This window comes from Misgurnus anguillicaudatus, unplaced genomic scaffold, assembly GCF_027580225.2.
Source record: "Misgurnus anguillicaudatus unplaced genomic scaffold, ASM2758022v2 HiC_scaffold_31, whole genome shotgun sequence".
In the NCBI taxonomy this organism is placed as follows: Eukaryota; Metazoa; Chordata; class Actinopteri; order Cypriniformes; family Cobitidae; genus Misgurnus; species Misgurnus anguillicaudatus.
Genome location: NW_027395281.1, coordinates 1,764,433 through 1,786,901, shown reverse-complemented (window position 1 = coordinate 1,786,901; position 22,469 = coordinate 1,764,433). Strand labels below are relative to the sequence as shown.

Genomic DNA, 22,469 nt, shown 5'->3' with positions numbered 1-22,469 from the left:
TATGGAAATAGACTCAATCGTCTTATTGGCGTGTTTTACAAGAGCGCGCCCCCAGTCAATTCTGACTTGCCTCGGTTTAGTCGAGGGAAGAACGCGGTCCCTCTGAAACAATTACAGACCCCTGAAGCTTCTGAAAAAGTCTTACTTTAGTTTGAAAGACAATATGAGCGTGATGTGGTTGATGCTGATGACTTTCTTTGGAAAAGTAACACATTTTTTTTCAGATGCTAAGGTGTTGATGAAAATGCTTCTCATGTTGGTTTTTCCCTGTTATTAATATTTATTTGGATATCAACGTTAATATTTCCCAAAGCTCACTGTGATAGCACTTTGTGTAAAATTAAAGCTGGACAGGAAAATGGTTGTCACATATCTGTTCACACCACTCAAATAAACACACAAACATCAACTAACAGACAACCACACATCTCATGTCCAACAACACAACAAAACCACATTACTTTGAACACCTTTTGAATGATGTTATGCAGAGACAAGTTTTACCTTTCTTTTTTACTTGAATCCATTTAAAAACAAAGCTTTATTTCTACTTAATATTATAAAGCAATATGTTAATGATATTACATTTAACTAGTTTAGTGCAGAATGATCAGATGAGTTTTAGAGAGATGACGTGTGTGAAACTGATGATGGTCTCGTTTAGTTGTTAAATGCAACGGAAGTCAGCAGTATTGACCACATCACGCTCATATTGTCTTTCAAACTCACGTAAGAATTTTACAGACCCCTGAAGTGATGAAAAAAATGTTTCTCATGTTTGTTTTTCTCTGTTTGTGCTCCTGCTGTCTGATGGGTAAGTTATACATGTTTTATGATTTATAGATCAGATTTACATTTACTTCTGTTTCCAGATGAATGACTTTAAATCTATTTGTGTGTGCAGGTGTGTTTGGTGATGAAGTAAAGTCAGTGTCAGTGATGGAGGGAGATTCTCTTACTCTACACGTTGATATTACTGAAATACAGAGATATAATCTGATAGTGTGGAGGTTTGGACCAAGCAAAACTTGTATATGTCACCAGGTGACGATTTGTGAGGGCGGAACCAAAAGTGTGGAAGACGGCCCTTACAGAAAAAGCACATGCATTTCACATGTTTTGCACATGTGATCACATGTGGACATCATGTGCTCACATGTGGACATCATGTGCTCATCATGTGCTCACATGTGGACATCATGTGCTCACATGTGGACATCATGTGCTCACATGTGGACATCATGTGCTCACATGTGGACATCATGTGCTCACATGTCAACAATTAGTGATCACATGTGGATAATTTGTATCCACATGTAGACAACATGTGCAATTCTTGAACCACATGTGAACAACATCTCACATGTTACAACATAGTGCACATGTGGCACATGTGAAAAATGTGTTATTTTAAAATGTGAAGCACATGTGTGAAATGTTTCAAATATTGCAATAGTTTTGAATGTGGATCACAATGTAGGTTCCCCAAAAATTATTTTAAACAGTAATACATATGGAACCTGTATGAAAATACACACAAATGTGGAAGCTGGGCTTTACAAAATCTTTATTTTAACAATGAAATATTGATAAGATACTGCATGACGTTAATGAGTGTATGTATTGGAAAAAAATAATCACAGGATTGCACCATTTACATCCACATGTAAATCTCACTCTACACACAATTTTATACTCTTTTTAAACATAGATTACAATAAACTCTACAAAGTATATCTGCCAAAATAATAAAAAGCAATGAAACAATAAAGAAAACAGCATTTAACATTGAGGAATGTTCCATATAGCCTGCACCCTATAGGAAGATACTTGTAAAGAACTATGTACTCTGAGGCCAGTTCAGTCACAATTTAATCTCGCTCAAAACTGTTTGGCATTAAACAACAATAGTCTTTTTTGTACACAACACACTTTTCGGGCCTGCACCCTATAGGAAGATACTTGTAAAGAACTATGTACTCTGAGGCCAGTTCAGTCACAATTTAATCTCGCTCAAAACTGTTTGGCATTAAACAACAATCGTCTTTTTTGTACACAACACACTTTTCGGGCCTGCACCCTATAGGAAGATACTTGTAAAGAACTATGTACTCTGAGGCCAGTTCAGTCACAATTTAATCTCGCTCAAAACTGTTTGGCATTAAACAAATCAAACAACTATCGTCGTATTTGTACACAACACACTTTTCTGACAGTTGGCAGATGTCCAGAGCAATCAAATCATTAAATTCAGATGGTATAAACATCAAATGTTTAATCTGGCACCTAGATTCGCCATAGTACCCCTGAAGAAACAATCTGGGTTTTGACACACACTTTTTCACTAGACATAATGCATGTTCACTGCCGGTGTGACTCCAAACATTGGCAAAACAGACTATTTGGCAAACACTGCCATCACACATCCTGACCAGAGTGTTATCCCTCTTAAGTTCCCTTCTGTAATTAATGCTCAGAAATATCTGCGAGTTAACTACAGCTTTGTGGTAAAATGTAGCTTGATCTTTGACAGAGCATCCAAGATATTGCTCGACAGCATCCTTTTCAAACAGATCAAGAGCTCTAGAGCAACCACGTCCAAAGAGCACAGAGTCATTAAATCTTCTTGCATGTTTCGTTGTAAAACCATCAAGCATGGAGTAAAACACCTGTTTCACTCTAGGATGAGCATTTATCATCAGAATCTGGCCAATGCTCTCTACTTTTTTAAGCAAGAGAAAAGATGTAACTATCTGTAAGGGTACAGATTGTGTGCCATTGTATAGTTTCAACAGAAATCCATTGCATCCTTCAAAACTGTATGCACTATAGCACCAAAGAGGCCCCCAGTTTCTCACACTGTCACTAAGATGCTGAAGGATGTGAACATTATATGTCATATGTGATCTACCATACAAGGTCTCAAAATTGCATACAAACTCATTCAGGTGTTGAGATGCATAAAAAAGCTCCAGCTGTGTAATGGATGTTGTTTGCAGGACATAAACTGCTTGGCACAAAAGAAGGAAGTGCTCCAGAAATCTACGTGGAAGAATAGATTTTAAAACAATAGGAGCATAAAACAAGAGAAAAGCTCGCCATTCTGATGCTTTCCAGTAGGCTCTTGTTGTGATAGATCTAGGCATTCTTGTAATGTTGGATGGAGGTTGAAAATGCTCAATTTTTCTATCTATCTCATTGATTCTAGTTCCTATATACCAAGGCTCTCTATGGTAAGAGCTGTCAAACCACAGAATTGACAGCTGTCTCATCACACCTAAATCAACAACAAATCCAGAAACAATGTCAAAATAAGGCAATGACATCAAAGATGTGGGACCTTTCACACCAAAAGTTTCACCAACCCCTACGTTTCTTTGCCATTCAATCATATTTGTGTGACAGCGTTCTCTCACATCTTCCAGATAAGGATACACTTGAGCATATCCTCTACCTTTCTCAACTCTTTCCCCTGGATGTAGACACCAGTTGCAGCCAAATTTCCCATTGAATTGCTTGACATTTTGTAACATAGCCCGTGCGACACTGTCACATGAACAAATGATAGCATATACATACGATTTGATAATCTCACCCTTTAAACACCACTCAAAACCAACTGAACCAAGAGTTTTCATTTGATTGGCAAATGGTCCAAAAAATGTAGAGACTGTTGGTTTTCTCGCACCAAACCATAATCCTGCTAAGAAAATGTTATTTTTCCTTATCTTTGATGGGAGCTCATTTATGTAACATAACAAGGGCCAGATAGAAAAAGTGGAGGATTTGAAGATAGGTACACCATCAGAGTTAAAAGTTAGACTGAAAGAGTAATCATTTTTTAAATTTGAGTCTTTGCACATTTGTTCATACAATTTGCCATCCATAATGTCTGAAATTGTGTCAGGGTTTGTTGGCCTGTTCTTTCTGTAGTTTAACGACTCTCCAAGATTTAAGGTCTCTAGGACATGTTTCAGTTGGTCGATAAGGGGCAAAGTAAAGAAGAAGTTACCATTTTTCATTAGTTCATTTTTTTCAAAGACCTGATGGCATGTTGTACATGCATTATTTTCTAAAACACAGCAGCACTTGGGGCAATATAAATTAAAATCATATTTCCCTGTTTTGAAAAGTTTTTTAAACAAATACTTGGTTGCTGGCAGGTGGCTATCTTGTGGTAAAATGAGAGTTAACATTTGGAGAAGGGTTTGGAGACCATCTTGTGTCAGTCCTACAGTTGTAACAAAGGCCATCAGAAGAAGGACAGTTTGTCCAAGGGTAATCAATGCTCCTTTGTACAGTGGGGACCTCATCATGTCATCATCGAGCTGGAAAATAGCAAGATTCCTGTTAGTTATAGCTGTAACACATCATTATCATTAAAAACTGCATTAACTGGAATTTTGCACATCCAAAGTACAAAGATAAAATGTTGGATGCTCTGCTGTGCAAATATGGGGTATATTATAATAAAAATGATCCAGCTACACATAGTGTGAACTTCAATACCTTTTCTCAATTTCTATTAAGTCAAACCATAATTTGAATTACATTTTTAGCCCTACCCAGGTAACAGAAAAAGTTCTAAGAACGTTCCCTGAAAGTTTCCAACGTTCCGCCAATGTAAAAAGTGTCCAGTTTTCTTGACGTTCTAAGAAAGTTTTTGTGTTGTCTGAACGTTATAGGAATGTTACATTTTACCATTTTTAAACATTATGACAATGTCATGTTTTAATGTTCACACAATGTTTAAAACAACAACTGTTTATTATATTGACTGTATCCTACCAGGTGTTCAGAATCAGAAGTCACGTCATCATAGACACCTGTGTGGCTGCTGTGGGAGTGCTACAGAGAGGAAAGATACCAATAGCTATTATTAGTTTAGAAAAGTAATAGATCAAGATTATTCACATTTAATTTCCGAAAAAACATGCAAACAATTTGTTTTGACAGGACTAATTATACAGGGCTTTGCTAACAGCCACCATTTAAAAATGTAAACTCACCTCAGGATCAGAGTCCATGTTTGCATCTGTGTCTTCATTGTCCATGTGGTCATCAAGAAACTGCTTGAAGATAAGAGAAAATTCATAATAGTCTGTTATAATGCCAAACACAGTGATCTTTTTAAAAAGAAATACAGTGTAATCAAGCAAAAGGTGGTTGAATGATTTTGACATTATTTGGCAATACAGAGGATAAAGTATAATCATAAGGTATTATTCTGCTAAGGTTCCATACAGAGAAAGTAAGTTGATGTAATTTAATTTTCACAGAGCTGTGTGTTTTTCTAGCTTTCTTGCTAACTAATTTGTAGTTTGTTTAGTTAATATTTACATGATTATCGGCAAACTAAGATTTGAAAAAAGTTATCCGGGATTACATAGTAATGATATTAACCATCCGACCCTCAACCTAAAATGAGTTTGACACCCGGTCTAAATGTAATATTTAAGCTCATTTATATTTACATATATATGTTTAGTCAGTTGTCTTACTGTGATTCATGTGGAGTCAAAATGTAGTTATTTATAATAAAACTATAAAAAAAACATTTAAAACAATGTATGATTTGTTGAAATCTAAAAAAAATGACAGAGCTACAGTCAATTTTCAGAAAAATCTAGTTAAAGATTTTTGAAGGTTAAAAAAAGGCATCCATACCTTAAAATCACTGGTAAAAGTAATAGATTTAGCACACATTTTTTTTTAGCACAGAAACAATATCTACAGGAAATATATATTAATTAGAGATCGACCGATATATGTTTTCCGATATTTTCCCGATATTTGAGCATTTTCCGATTATCAGATATCGGTTTTGTAATATCGGATTGACCGATAAACGAGAGAATTGAGGATTGCGCGCTGGACGCATCTGATGAGAGGAGCTAACAGCAGCAGCAGGGTGCACAACAAATATGACGGCGGAGTGACGCGACTTCTTTAAAAGGTCTTTGAGTCTACTTACTTTGCATATGAGGCATTTATAACACATCTCATCTGCGCATTAATGTATGTTATGTTAAATAAGTTGATTAATTAAAGCAATGTATGCAGCTTGTCTAAGAATAGAGACAAACTCACAGAGTCACGCTGATCCATAAATTCGGGTCCCAATAACGACGTAGCTTTGCATTAATAAAACAGCCATGGAATAATCCGTGGTGGAATTAAAAACGCTAAATTAAATTCGCTTTTCTGTTATTTATCTTTATCATTAGCATCGTAAAATCCCGTTCATTTGCTTACCGGGGTTAAGGGCTAAAGCACAGCCACCACATGTAGCTAACTTTTAACAAGATTTACCCTAAGTTAAATTAACATTTACCAGATAAACATTATTTTGCTAAAATATCTAAATAAATATCTGTGGATATTAATTAATTATTTATTACCTCCGCAAGCGGTCACAGTTTGATACAGTTAATGCGTGAGTAAATGCATAGATAAACAGCGCTGTCAACAGCCATTTCATAAGCTATAAAAACAAAATATTAATTTTTCTGACATCAAATAACATTACCAGTTGATATTCAATGTTAAAGAAGAGAGACAGAAGATATCAACAGTTTTACGTGATGCTTGACCTTAATCATTATATACATTAGACATGAAAAAAACAGAAAGTGAACTTACTGATTCAAGTTCAGTGTACAAACTCCCCTCTTCCTCATCACTATCTTTGCTTGTGTGGTCATTGAGCGACTGCTGTTAAAGAAGAGAGACAGAAGACATAAACACTTTTATGTGATGCTTGACCTTAATCATTATATACATTAGACATGAAAAAACAGAAAGTGAACTTACTGATTCAAGTTCAGTGTACAAACTCCCCTCTTCCTCATCACTATCTTTGCTTGTGTGGTCATTGAGCGACTGCTGTTAAAAAAGAGAGACAGAAGACATAAACACTTTTATGTGATGCTTGACCTTAATCATTATATACATTAGACATGAAAAAACAGAAAGTGAACTTACTGATTCAAGTTCAGTGTACAAACTCCCCTCTTCCTCATCACTATCTTTGCTTGTGTGGTCACTGAGCGACTGCTGTTAAAGAAGAGAGACAGAAGACATAAACACTTTTACGTGATGCTTGACCTTAATCATTATATACATTAGACATGACAAAGCAGAAAGTGAACTTACTGATTCAAGTTCAGTGTACAAACTCCCCTCTTCCTCATCACTATCTTTGCTTGTGTGGTCATTGAGCGACTGCTGTTAAAGAAGAGAGACAGAAGACATAAACACTTTTACGTGATGCTTGACCTTAATCATTATATACATTAGACATGAAAAACAGAAAGTGAACTTACTGATTCAAGTTCAGTGTACAAACTCCCCTCTTCCTCATCACTATCTTTGCTTGTGTGGTCATTGAGCGACTGCTGTTAAAGAAGAGAGACAGAAGACATAAACACTTTTACGTGATGCTTGACCTTAATCATTATATACATTAGACATGAAAAACAGAAAGTGAACTTACTGATTCAAGTTCAGTGTACAAACTCCCCTCTTCCTCATCACTATCTTTGCTTGTGTGGTCACTGAGCGACTGCTGTTAAAGAAGAGAGACAGAAGACATAAACACTTTTTGCGTGATGCTTGACCTTAATCATTATATACATTAGACATGAAAAACAGAAAGTGAACTTACTGATTCAAGTTCAGTGTACAAACTCCCCTCTTCCTCATCACTATCTTTGCTTGTGTGGTCATTGAGCGACTGCTGTTAAAGAAGAGAGACAGAAGACATAAACACTTTTTGCGTGATGCTTGACCTTAATCATTATATACATTAGACATGAAAAAACAGAAAGTGAACTTACTGATTCAAGTTCAGTGTACAAACTCCCCTCTTCCTCATCACTATCTTTGCTTGTGTGGTCATTGAGCGACTGCTGTTAAAGAAGAGAGACACACGATATCAATTTCAATTTCATTGTGACTTTTTACCAACATTATACCATTTTTAAATATTTTAATACTATAAAGGTAACCCTGATAATAACCACCATGCACAAATGTTATCTTACCTCTGGATGATTCCAAACCTTCCCATTTTCAATCAGATCAAAATTATATCTGAAAAGACATTGTTTGTTGAAATTATATTTTCTCTAATAGGACCCTAAGTGGAATTAACAGGCCTTTACTTTACAAATGTATTAACTTACCGGTCTTCATGCTCAATGGTCTCTGAAATAAAGGCAATAATATTATGAATTTTTGTATTTAACTTGCAAACTAGTTAGTTAAAGCATGCCTATTGCACAGTTTTTTTATTAAATGGCTCTGTAATTTGAAAGGGTCAATCACAAAATTAAATTGATTGGAATATTTCCTAGCAACGGCTGCAACAAAACAGACCAAAATCACACACAACTGTAGTATGTGTGAGAACAAACTTTATTAAAAAGCTAATTTTATCATTTATAATTGTAGTTTGACAGCACACAATCTACATTTTTACAAATATGCAATTGTATATTACAGCCTATATTTCTACATGTGTAGTTACTGTAATGGACTTTATCTTAATCTAATGTGACAGCTAATCTTACATGTCCGTATAAATCCAAGCAATTTTAGAGAATTAACTTAGTGTCTGTCTTGTATGTAAGATTTAAGAAAACAGCCGATGTCTATTAACAAAAGCAAAGGTGGTAACGTTATGTATGGTTGGTTAAGTTCGCAATGCCATAATAAAGGTGTTTGATTGATTTAAATCTCAAGCATTCAGTTAAGCATGTTTTGTTAATTAAAATAATACGTAAATTAAGTGTAGTTATTAGCATATACAAATTACTACGAATGGCATAGATATATTTACCATGCTTCAAAACGCAACGCAGCACAATGTAGGTATGTGACAAAAAAATAAAAATACTAGAAAATTCATATATAATTATAGCCATATGATAGATAATAAAAAGAACTTTAACATGGTTTTTAAATTATTAAAATCGGTTAATTATTAAGAAAGTTATGGAATTTTTTAACTCGAAAATTAGGGGGCATTTTTGTACCCAATTAAAACGATAAAACTATGAAAAACTGTGACCTCTTCCGCTTGACCAAACCCTTTAAAATATCATAACTTTCTCATTTCTTGGTCTATTTGCATAATTCAAACACCACATTGTAGGTAAATAAAAGCCCAACAAGATTAAGATGACATCTTTTTAAAAGATAAATAAATAAATGTTATTATTTTTGATTAACCACTAATTAATGAAACCGAGAGCATCAATCCACGCATATCTTTCCATATGAAATCAAAGCCCTCTCAAGTAAAAGCTATATTTTTATATATTAAAGAAACATTTCATTGTTTCTTTAATATTTCTTAATTGACTAATAATGCTGGCGAGCAATTTAAATGGTCAGATATTATTAATACATTAATTGATGATTATGTTATTTATCATTCATAAATCAATAAATGCATGCATGTTGCATGCATGTATTTATTTATATGTTTGACAAAATTATGCCAATAATGTAATCTAGAGATTCTAATCCTTCGTTCTGTATGATTACTTTGAAAAATAATGCACGGATTGATGAAAACGGAGAAGTTTTGGAAGCCAATGATTGAATGGGCGATTCTGCTTTTGACAACAGCGTCACTCGCGGATCTTAAAAAAGCACATGCGAATGTAACAATCAATCCCAAACTTCACCTAATTCAAGTTAAATGTATATTCTATCAAAAGTATTTGGTTTGAAACAAAAAAATACTCGCCTTCATAGAGGATTTTAATGCCAAACACGAGAGAAATTTTGCTTCGCTTATAACTTTCTTCTTACGACAGCTATCTTGGAAATTCGAACGTGAGAATCAACGTGAGGAAGTAATTTATATCACTAGTATATGGGCTTTAGAGGTATTCACAAAGCAAAGATATAACAGATTTCCTAAGTCACCAACGCGTCTGGCGCTGAATACCTGCTGGGAACACAGCCGTGGGAACAAAGCGCTCGTGCGTATTACGTCATTTTGTCACATACCTACACAATGTCATTTAATCAATTGAAGTTACATGATATCAATTCTTACATAAGTTATATTAATCAGACCGAAAGGTTGTTGGTGTCAGCACCCAAAACTATACATTTTCACAGGCTTGTGAACTGACCAGGAAGTGATGCACGGGTTTTATTTAGGACTTTTGTCCATTTGAAGACGGAATGTGGTGCTTTACACAAAATGCGTAAGTTTTATAAGTTATTATAAGGGAGCTGCGCTAACTTACTAGGGCAGTTTTAAACTCGACAATCCCCAATTAACGTTAAACATACCTGTACCCATTAACGTTAATAATTCTCAAATGATTTTAGATAACTGTCTATTTTACAGTTCATGCACATCTATGTTAGTCGCTGAGTGAATTGCAATCAATGTGGAGTTCTAAATTTAGAAGGGACATTTACTGCTATTCAATTAAGTTACTGTACCTGTTTTATCCATCCGATATCTTGTCGTCCGGGGTAAGGGCTCGGTTGAATCTCGCAAATACCGTCTGTACAGTGTTCTCTTCTTTCTAGGTGGCTCCATTTTAAAAACCTAACTGTCCCGTTTGTTTCCTTAACTGCAATCTTTCCCTTTCTGGCCTTTAGACTGGGGTGTTTGACTGTGATCGCCGAAACAGTGAAGAACTTGACTTTTGATTGGATGATCTGGGTGAATCTGATTGGCTCTAATTCGCGCACTGTTTACTGTACGTTGCTAGGTGCATCATAAGAGTGGAGAACTTGACTTTTGATTGGATGATCTGTTTGAATCTAATTGCTTGTAATTCGCGCACTTTTTACTATCCGTTGCTGAGGTGCATCTAAGACGAAATATTAAGACGAGAAAACTGCAGCCATGTACGTGCTTATAAAATGGATTAAAGAAGACAAAGTAAGTGTTGGATTAGACAAATATGTTAAAGACAAAAAAATGTTAAGTGACCCAAAGAGGGTTGGCTTGGTGGAACACGGGGCAATAGGAACGAAGCCACCTAAAGGCGGTTGGAAAGCATTCCCGGCCCAAATACTCAGCGCAAACGGTAAGTAAATCAAATTATTTTATTTTAGTTTATTTAGAAGTTTCAAGTAAGTTAGAATAATCTGAAATATCTTTCTTTGATAATTCAAAAGAGGTCTAAAATGATACACCAGCTGCTATTTTTAATATTGATATAACTTAAATGGGAAATATAATGGCACGCGCCTACCGCCTTTAACTGAACAGCGCGTGCACAGCAGAACAGAGTCTGACAGGACCTATCTCTAACGTTAAATTGAGACACGTTATTAAAGTGTGAGTAAGTTAGAAGTGTAAGAATAACAAAATTGTAATTCAATTGACAGTTATAAAAAAATGAGGTGATTCCTTACTGACAGGAAAGTTCAACTGACAGAAAATTAACGTACGTTTTTCCGGTGAGATACGAAGTAACTTACTTCCAAATAAGCCACCATGAGATTGTATAGAAGTAAAGTTTACAGAAAATGTTAATGTTATTTTTTACATTTAACATTATACTCTGCTGGCTCTTTTCAAGATAATTTTACAATTGGGTCATTATACTATTGTATAATCACTTTTGCTTTAATGTCATACAGAGAGCCTTGGGGAAATAAAAAAGGCAGAGTGTCAGTGGCTAGAAAAACAGAAAATGTCGTCATCAGAACCAAAGGTATGTTGCTATTATTAAGATATTGCTTCTGAAATCGTGAAAATTTAATATTTAATCCATTTAATTTGTCATTTTCCTGTCTCCTATCTTCTTGTAACTATACTGTTACTCATCCTTTTCAATGTGTTTGGTGTTTTGTCAGGCTACATTTACCAGCAAGGAACATGGTTCATCTGATGAAGAGAATGAGACTCAAAGCCATGAGGTGAATATGCCATACGGTACTCCAAAGCATGTAATAGACGCTTTGGCGTGATACTGTGTTGAAATATATGCTGTATATATTCCGAAATGCTTTATTACTTTTCCAGACACTTTTTCTAGATAGATTTTGTAAACAAGTGTTAGATGTGTTATTATGAATTCATTTTTATTCTATCAATACCGCTGACATTTTACACTCCATATACTTTTCAGATAGAGGATGATTTACACCTGTCTGCCAAACGACCAAAGGTAAATGTAACAAAACCTGTTTTGTTTACACTTAAAGTGATAGGCCGGCCATAATTATATTAAACCCATGATTTACTCACCCCAAGCTGTCCGAGATGCATATGTCCATCATTTTCAGTTATTATAGAAAATGTCTTAGATCTTTCAGTTGTTCACAAGAGAAATCCAAACGGCTCCAGGATGATAAACAAAGGGCTTCTGAGAGTAATCCGTGCAATGTTGTTGCACAAAACCTGTGATTTCACTTAATGTAATGACTTATCTCCCAGAAATAATGTTAAGGCTTTGCATAACACTATACACGAAACATGCTGTGAAAGGTACCTTTACCAAATCATATTTCATTAAATCATACAGTGAATGTGATAAAAAAGTTATCCTGAGGTGACAGAATTAGCGTCATCTGCCTCTAGATGCAGTTTAAGGGGCGTTTACATTTCACGTCTTTTGCGCGCTCAAGTTCTTTATTTCAAATGGAAGAGGTGTGGTCGTGAAGCCCACAAGAACCAACAGACGGTCGCATTTTCCGCACGGATTTAGACGTGAAATGTGAACCGCCCCTTAAAGATTAAAATAACTTTAATCTAACTAATCGACACTAATACAAGGCGCCAAAACATAACTGATTGGTTACAGCATAAAAACCTCTAATGGTTTTTTCTTTGTGTATCAACAGTGTCTGCTCTGTGGACAGCCAATGTAACGCAGATGGCTTTATTATTAACTGATTGAACACTTGATTGTCGCCTGTGTATTTAGATACGCAGATATTGTTGATAAAAACTTGCATGAAACATAAACATGATGATCATCTGCCGACTCGACTGTTTCAGCATGTCCTCTACGGAGAGTCTGCCTTTTAATGGCTTTTCGTTCGCTCCCCGTGAGCTAAATGTTTTTGTGCTGTACTTTTTTACTTGCATATATTTCTACATATTTTTGACCAAGGAACACACAGGATATAATGTTAGTTATTATGGATAGCAGTTAAGCTTGTTCCGAAATAATGAAAAATCTAAATGAGTAAAAATTATCTCTCCAACCTAATTTCATACTTTACAGATGCAAGTTAATTTATCTAGTAATATATTGTTGAAAATTTCCAATATTAATATGTATTGCCTTCTGTATTGCATTCATTTTGTACATATACACATGCACAAATATGCCTAATTAAAATTTCTTTAAGACACTGCTGTGTTGTAAATTTGCACTTAACCAGCCTAAACAAAGTTCTTCAATTTATTTTTGGAATTTCTTGGATTTAAATAATAATTTTATTTTAAAGTGAGCCATGCAAAATCACCGCAAGGGAAATTCCTTCACCACGACAGCCATAGCTCCACTGTCAAATATTGACAGTTCTGCATATTTTTTATATTAATCCTCAACATAGACGAGAGGGACTGATTAGATGTTTAAAGGGATAGTTCACCCAAAAATGAAAATTCTGTCATCATTTACTCACCCTCATGTTTTTACAAACCCACATACATTTCTTTGTTCTGATGAACACAAAGGAAGATATTTGGAGAAATGTTTGTAACCAAACTATTCGTGGACCCCATTGACTTCCATAGTAGAAAAAAGTTAACTATGGAAATGAATGGTGTCCACAAACGGTTTGGTTACATACATTTCTCAAAATATCTTCCTTTGTGTTCATCAGAACAAAGACATTTATACAGGTTTATAACAACATGAGAGTGAGTAAATGATGACAGAATTTTTATTTTTGGGTGAACTATCCCTTTAAAATCAGAAATATACTAATAAAGCCTTTACAAGGAAAGCCAAAAACATCGGAGGGATGTCTCTGTATGTGCACTCCACTGCTGCAGTGCGTGAGGTGCAGAAACTGAGAAAAAATAAAAAAGTCGCACAGGTATCAAATGCTGCCCAAATTACAGAGATGCCAATTCGCGCAGGAGTAATATTATCACAGGACTTCGGTGCACGCTAAAATGTGTTAGGTCATTTACTTTACAAAATATAGACATGGCCGATTTGCACGGGATTAAGATCACTGACAACCTCCGTAATTATTACAAGTCACTAGAGGTCACCAAGTAATACTAATCCCGTGCGAATAGGGCTTAAGATGGCGGCATTACCGGAAGCTAGTTATTTTCGTTTATAAAGTTTTCAATATGTATATTTCAACACTGCACAGATTACCCTCAGAAGGCCTTTGTTTATCATCTTGGAGCTTGGATTTTGGATTTCTTTTGTGAATAATAAATGCAAGAGGTGGACCCCGTAACTTTACATTTGAACAAATAAAAGATCTAAGACATTTTCTAAAATAACTGAAAATGTGTTTGTCTGAAAATTATGGACTTTTGGATCTTGGACGACTTGAAGGGGAGTAAATCATGGGTTTAATAAAATTTGGCCAAACTATCCCTTTAATTGTATAATGTATATTCTAGAAAAGAAAATGCTAAAAGTATATTTCAGACCATGCAGGCAGTAAAAGGTAGGAGAGAACAAAATATTAAATATGTGGAATTAAATATGTGCAGTGTTTCCCCTAGGTTTTCATCTTTGGGGGGGGGGATTGGTTGGGTATGTATATACAGGGGTTAAATTGTGATTTGTTATGTGGGAGCTCTGTGGGGAGGGGTACTTCAAAGGGGTAACATGTTTAATCCTGATGACAGCAAAGCCACTGGTGTGTTTCAATGACATTCTGGACTTCTGATAGGATTTGATAAGTTTCAGCTTTAAATCTGTGTCAGAGGTTGACCCAAAATATTTTAAAAAGAGCGTCTTAAATGATGCAAGTCTATGAGTTTGACACCCTACATCCATTTGTTGCACATGTCATTATGCACAATTGATCAAACGTTGAAGGAAGTTAAAAGAATCAAGCTCCTTGAATAATTCTAGGCATAAGATGCTACCCCAAAAGACTTAATTATCAAGAAAAGGTACAACACACAGTACTGTATCAACAACATGTCTTAGAAATTAGCCATAGAGATTCCCTATGCTGGTCAGCAGCTAGTAAAACAATCACTATATGTTTGATTTGTGTAATCAAAATACATTATTTTACTAAACTATACAATGAGTTATATCCAGTGTTATCCAGTTAACATACTGTAATTAGATGAATGACATACATACTTTAGTCTTCTATTAAGTTCTCTCAACGTGGGCACTATTCTTACCTCTCTCTCTCTCTCTCTCTCTCTCTCTCTCTCTCTCTCTCTCTCTCTCTCTCTCTCTCTCTCTCTCTCTCTCTCTCTCTCTCCTCTACAATGTCAAAAGATCCTGCGTGCTCGTTCTTGAAGCTGCTCTGAGTTTTTTCGCTTGAGCTGCATATTTTCAACTTGCGCGAAGACGTGTTTAAAGGGAAAAGCGCGTGTTTTCGCGGCAATTGTGCCGCCCGATTCGCGTCATTCGCAAATTCAGAAATATGACAGCATACAATGTTACTGTTACACAGAGTTACTACAAAACACGTGCGTGGGGCGGGCATGTATAGCATGAGAGAGAGGGAGATAATGCGCGCGTGTGTGTGGGAAAGTCATGATAAACTCGATCAGTCGTCTTCTCTGTCAGTAACATCCGTGACTGTTGATGTTTACGCAGAAAAATAAAGTATACGGAGGCGGACTTTCAAAACACCGTCACCAGTTATGGGAGAGAAAGGCGCGCGCTGCACAGAGAGAGAGCATGCGCAGTAAATTAAGCCCAACAGTAAAATATAAATGTGCGCACTGCGCACTCAATTGGATAATTGTAAGTAAACGCGCAAACACTGACAGAATCATGCCATCGTGGAAATAAGATAAATAACATATTACTTGAGGGCTGTTTAGTTTGTTTAATAAAAAAACAAATTGTTCTCTGGCACTTCATAGAAAATCAAATCAAATTTACTTGACCTTCAAGGGGGGCGGGTGGAGCCGTAAGGAGGGCGGGGCGCCCCCCTTATATAATGGTAGGGGAAACACTGTATGTGTTCTGAGTTTGTGACACCACAGGAAAAAAAAGTATTTTTTGAATGATAAAAACTCGTTAAGTAAATAAAATAAGTTAATAAAATCTTGTATAGGACATAGATGTCATTTAATAATGTCTTAATTTGTTACAAAGATAAACAATTGTTTAAAATGACATAATAAGAGTAAGTACTTAAAGAATTTGAATTGTCATATTTCTCTATATTTTCCTTCTCTTTCTACACTGATAGAGAGACAACAGACATTACACTAAGGAACTTGAGGAGAAGATAAGAGAAAAGGACAAGGAAATAAGGCGGTTGCGAAGGTTGAACCTTCAACTGCAAGAGGGTAATTAAGTGGAGCCATTGCTGTAATACTATACTAGTAAAACTATAACTATAGGTCACAACTCATTTGGTGGTACTTTAAGATTAATGTTCATTCCTTTTGATTTGAATCAGTGTAGGACTTGCAGGTATAATCACAAAAGCTGTCAAAGACAGCTTTCAGGCACCTCAGTCTGGCCTCATCGATCCAGAACCCTCTACTAGCAAAACAGCCCCTCCCATCCAGGCAGTAGAGGTAAAGCTAAAGTATAATTTACATAGTCAAGATAATGAATTTAAATTGTGGGCCATGCATTGATTGTTAACCAAAAAACGTGATTCTGTGATAAGTTACTCACCCTCATGTCGTTTCAAATCCATAACACTTTCGTTCATCTGTGGAACACATAGAAAAGTATTTTTTTTATAGCAATATGATTTTACTTAGGTTTTATTCACAACATTACATATGATCTAAAAGTAAGTAATTGATGCCAGAATGTTTATTTTAGGGTCAACTGTCCCTTTAGTTCAGTTCCTGTCTTCTACTATTATTAACTCTTTCCCCGCCATTGACGAGATATCTCGTCAATTAAGAGAAAACGCTTCCCCGCCAATGACGAGATTTTCCGTCTTTCCGCAATACCGCTATTATCCACCAGGTGGCGCCCTTCCGCAACTTTTTAAACCCGGAAGTATTGCCCTATGGCAAGCGGCTGCATGTCCGTGTCTGTTTTAAAGATCACTCTGAATGGGATCTCTATGAAAAGTCCGTCACAAAAATGTAATTATCTCTGTTTTTTGCTCAAAATGTGGTGTTTTTCAGAAACCTACCCATATTCAAAAGCTGATTACAAAAGAACCCCTGAAGGTAGGATGAAACGATTTTTTTGTTTGAACGCAGAGGGTCTGTTCTTTCATTTGGTATATTGTCTGTTTATATATTTAAAGAAGAACATTTTCTGGAAGGCATTAAACTTTGGTGAAAATCATGAAAAACGCTGGCGCTGGCTGGCAACTTTTTTTTAAAACCCTGGCGGTGAAAGAGTTAAAGGGGAAATATCATAAAAATCTGACTTTTTCCATGTTTTAAGTGCTATGATTGGGTCCCCAGTGATTGTATCACCATAGAAAATGTGTACAAGAACAACCCAGTAACTTAGTTTTGGTAAACCATTCTCTGCTAGCATGTGAAAAATGGGTATTTGAAATTTGGCTTCCCTTGTGATGTCAGAAGGGGATAATACAACCCCTTAATCTGCACTATCCAACCACCCCATTGCCATTTAGTGCAGAGATCAGCTCATTTGCATTTAAAAGGACACACCCAAAACAACACATTTTTGCTCACACCTACAAAGTGGCAATTTTAGCATGCTATAATAAATTATCTATATGGTATTTTTAGATAAAATATTTTTTATTTTAGATAAATAAGTTATTTGACATCTTAAAGTCTTGTAAAATGTCCCCTTTAAAATATTTTTCCAGTTGGGTTGGTCTGTTAACTCTTTCCATGCCAGGGTTTTTTAAAAAAAGTTACCAGTGCCTGCATGTTTAAGGATTTTCACAAAAGTTTAATGCCTTCCAGAATTGTTTCTTTTTTAATAGGAAAACACCGCCCGTTTTCATTATTTTACTACTTTTTCAATGCGTGCAGGTAATCTTTGTACAGTGCTTCCATTTAGCCTAACACCATTCTTCCATTAGGATCCAAACAGGGATGAATTTAGAATCCACCAACCATGTTTTCCCTATTTATAGACTTACATAAGTAGTTACAGAAGTAAGTATGGTGGCACACAATATAACATGGCGATTTTCAAAGGGGATAAAAAATTATCATTATATTGTATGGCGGAAGAGCAATTAGTTTAGAGCACTTCGATCTCGCATGCAGTAATCACTCCTGCGAACTTACCCTCTTGCTCAGACTTCCAAAGTCAGGAGTGATGCGCCACCTGGTGGATAATAGCAAAAATATGGATTGCTGTAAAAACTCGTCATTGGAAGGAAACCGTTTTCTCTTGATTGACGATTTAACTTTTCAATGGTGGGGAAAGAGTTAATGTATTCTACTGTTGTTTTTTTATTTTTGCAGAATAACTCTGTCACGGACATGATGAATCCAGTGGCCTTGAATTGTGCACAAAAGTGTGAAAATTTTAAGAAACTTACCAGAACTGTCATGGACTCCATTTTCACACTGGAAGAAATGACAACATGCTCTGTAACTGGAAAAAAGGGGATTGTCGGTGAACAAAGGCCGAGCCTTGATAAAGAAAAAGTGAAGCTAGTTATAGGTAAGCATGTTACAATCTTGTTAATGCTGGGCAAATTATATCGTATCATCTTGTTTACACACAAATAATATTCTTCTCAATTATTTAATTACTATGCTAAATTTAGAATGAGGTCATACACCAATAAAAATAGTAGGGATGCACCGAAATGAAAATTCTTGGCCGAAACCGAAAAAGAGGAAGCCAAGGCCAAAAAACCGAAACCCCGAAATAAATTATTATGGCAATTATTAGTACAAATGCATTTATGGCTGTCACTGTACTAACTTTACTAGGGGTGTGTGACTGATCACAAAACTCACGGTTCGGATCACATTACAGTTTTTGAGGCACGGATTGGATTATTTTTCAGATCAGCAAAAAGGGGGTGGGGGAAATCTAATAACAAATAAAGAAATTGCAAATATTTATAAAAAAGAACAAAGTTGCACATTAATAAGGGCTAACATTAGCATTAGGCACAGAAATCGAATTAAATGAGTCATAACACTGTCTTTGTATAAATAAAATGTATTATTATTTTTAGAGCTACAGAAGTGATTTTCTCTTTGTCTTGGGTTGTTTGATTAACATTAATGACACAGACTTAAGTAGGTTAATTGAGGTTACTGTCTCTTTAAGACCAAATAAGCACAAACTGGTTTCTGACTGTAATCTATACATACACTTAAGACATATACAACTGTTTTTATTATAAAAAGAATACTGTGGAGATAATTTTGTTTATATGTGCCCTGTCAATAATAGAAAGATTTTGGGCTCTATCTTACACCCGGCGCAATGCAGCGCAATGCGCGACGCAAGTGTCTTTCGCTAGTTTCCACCCTAATTTTCACGTTTAGCGCCGCGTTGTTTAAATAGCAAATGCATTTGCGCCCCCTTTTGCGCCCATGGGCGTTCTGTTCTGAAAACGAGGTGTGTTCAGGTGCATTGTTGGCGCGTTGCTATTTTGAGGCAACTAAAATAGACTACGCCATTGACCAACAAAAACCTGGTCTAAAGTCTAAAGTCAATGGCGCAATATGTTTTGTTATTTAAAGAGCGCATTAGTATAAACGGGAGGACAACGCGGGTTTGCTTATCACAAAGTACATGAATGCGCAGCAGCACAAAAATGCTTTTAAATATGAACGATTAAAGGATTGAATGTAAAAGATTATTATTGAGTCTCTTGGACATAAATGAGGACTAATTATGAGACGTTAGAAGGCGCAAAGAGCTGCTTCACCTGCAGCCTGGTAAGTAAATAAATGCTTTGCTTTAAACAAATGCATCTGTTTTTAAATGTTTTTTTTAATGCTACCTCACGGATTTATTGTATATGATGACTCTGTACCTGCGGATATGGTGAGATGAGAAACATTTTTAAGTAATGCTTAAAAAAACTCTTTGCTAAAAAAACCGCTGTCCAAAGTGCTGAAACGTGAGGAGAGCCGTTTGTAAATTCTTTATCTCCTGTTTGTTACAAATAAAGTGTTTTTAGAGTGCAAACCTTTTCTTACATACTTGTAAATAATTTTTTGATGATACTGGATAGCCATACATTTAAATCAATTACAAGCCTGCTTTTTACTTCCATGACTAAAAGAAAACGGGTTTTAAAGGTTTTAATAAAAAAATAACAATTTCAATACAAGTGAAAAACAACACAATTATTTAACATTAATCTTAAACTGGGGATCTTCTTCCTCCGCTTAGTTTTTCAGTTTACAAAGTCCGTCATCTAAATAGGGATTAGACATAGCGCCAGCGCAACTTGCTTTTAAAGGGGATAAGAGCTGATTCTCTCATTGGTTTACTGCACGTTACGCCCAAAATACTCCCATTACAATAGGACCAACCTTTTTCGACCATGCGCTCGGCGCACAAACCATTTTTCCCGTCGTTAAATTAGCAAAAGTGGATTCGGACATGCCCATTTAGACGTTGCGCTGTGCGCTTTAGACAATGCGCTTAGATCGTTAAAATAGGGCCCTTTATGTTCGCTTGTTTGCATCTCACTCGTGTGTGCACTATTGAGGGCACTTAAACGCGTGCACACAGAGACCGAGGGCGAATCCCAAACAGCACAGCATAAAAATGTTACGTTGTTTTTCATTGCTTTATTCTGCAAATGTATGTTAATGGACTACAGTATGAGATTTGCGCGACTCTTAAGTTTACACACCAAGAGTTCTGATCTTTGAAGGGCATACTGTGATGATCACGTCTGGACCGGACACATTCAACCGGAAGTGCCTCTGTGCGTACAGACAACTGCTCACTTTAGCGCCTTTTTGTGGTTAAATACATCCACACCGCATACATGTTGCTTCAGACAAGCACGTGCAGGTCACAGTTTCTGTTTGCGTCATCACAACATGGCCGTATTGGCCGTATTGTTTCGGTGATAAAAGTCTTTCGGACAAAAATGGCACAAAAGAGCATTTTTGGTTTTCGAAAGAACATTTTCGGTGGCTGAATATTCGGTGCATCCCTAAAAAATTGTAATATTTATTTACTGAGGACTGATCAATGAAAACGGAAGACGGATGTAAACGGAATTGTGGGATTCATGTTTCAGATTGCCATGTATTAAACCAGGGTTAAGATATAACCCTGGGTATTCGTAATCTGACATTTCACATTGTACTACCATTCTTATTTGCAGTGTAATTAGTAGTGATTGGAAAAATACTGCAGTGTCAAACTGACTGAATAAAAATAGTGCACTACCACTTTAAATAACTGCTTGTGCTTCGGCTTAAGAAAGAAAACAGGTTACTGTGTAAATCCTTCTTGGCCATTTTCTACTTGCACCGTTTTTACTCCAGTTTTTTTAGTCACCTTTAAAAGTATTTTGCACTTTTCTTTCAAATGGTAAAACAACTGTTGACACAGTTTGTGATATGAGGCACGCATTCTTCAGTTTTTGTTAATGTACACACATTGCATGATATAAGGTACACAGTTTCTGATTGGATGTCTGTTGTTAAGTTTTAACATTCTTAACCCCACTTCGTTTCACATCGTATACGTCCCACATCACAATGTGCAGATAACCCTACAAAAATGCTGTTAACATTGGTTCAGAGCAGGGTTTTATAACTCCTGGTAAAATGTGTTGATAATTCCGCTTCTAAATTACAGGTGTGAAACGCTCCTTTACCCAGGGTTAAATGTGGGGTTTAGAAAGAAAATAACCTGGGGTTAAGCAAAGTGTGTATGCAAAGTTTTATTGAGAGCCCAGGGTTACCAGGGTTGTAGTTCTCCTATAATTACCCCTTTTTTAGATTCTAAGTCCAAAGATGTTTCTATATTGTAGTATAATTCATTAAATTTCTTACAGACCATGTAAAGAAAGTTTACAGAGGCATTGGTGACTCGGAGATCAAAGTCTGCATGGCACAGAAATTGAAAGACCTGAGGAGACGAACTGAAAGGTAAATTGATAACCTACTGGTAATCTTTTTAAATTAGTCTTGTTGACTTTCCCCACCAGCATTTAAAAAAAAGTGCCAGCCAGCGCTAGTTTAATGCCTTCCAGAAAATCTTCTTTAAATAAACATACAATATATCAAATAAAAGAACAGACCCACCTAGTGGATAACAGCGGAAATATGGATTCATGTAAAAACTCATAATTGGCAGGGAAGTGTTTTCTCTAATTCGAAGTTAACTTGTCAATGGCAGAGTTAATTGGTTTTCATATGAATTGCTTCATTTTAATGTTATGTGAAGTTCACTAAT

At 35.9% G+C, this 22,469-nt stretch overlaps 2 protein-coding genes across 2 annotated transcripts in view; one reads left to right on the top strand and one right to left on the bottom strand.

The window, feature by feature from the left end:
• Nucleotides 1-22,469, top strand: part of LOC141362963 (uncharacterized) — a 54,647-nt gene that overhangs the window by 24,033 nt on the left and 8,145 nt on the right. The gene's annotated exons all lie outside the window — the stretch shown is intronic.
• Nucleotides 961-20,719, bottom strand: LOC129444461 (uncharacterized). The gene is made up of 16 exons (XM_073865263.1): nucleotides 18,616-20,719; nucleotides 16,797-16,833; nucleotides 8,187-8,208; nucleotides 8,046-8,094; nucleotides 7,839-7,910; nucleotides 7,667-7,738; nucleotides 7,496-7,567; nucleotides 7,326-7,397; nucleotides 7,156-7,227; nucleotides 6,985-7,056; nucleotides 6,814-6,885; nucleotides 6,643-6,714; nucleotides 5,010-5,072; nucleotides 4,789-4,848; nucleotides 3,220-4,328; nucleotides 961-1,087 (listed from the first exon to the last, which is right to left on the bottom strand). Exons 1-16 carry the CDS (start codon nucleotides 18,787-18,789, stop codon nucleotides 961-963), a joined length of 2,217 nt encoding a protein of 738 aa, XP_073721364.1. The 5' UTR covers nucleotides 18,790-20,719.

Coding starts and splice junctions, on each gene's coding strand:
- LOC129444461 (XM_073865263.1), bottom strand. CDS start 18,789: ATGATACGATATAATTTGCCCAGCATTAACAAGATTGTAACATGCTTA. Junction 7,398..7,495: donor TGTACACTGAACTTGAATCA/GTAAGTTCACTT, acceptor CTTCTTTAACAG/CAGTCGCTCAATGACCACAC. Junction 1,088..3,219: donor TCTTACCATAGAGAGCCTTG/GTATATAGGAAC, acceptor TTTTTCTGTAAG/GGCCGTCTTCCACACTTTTG.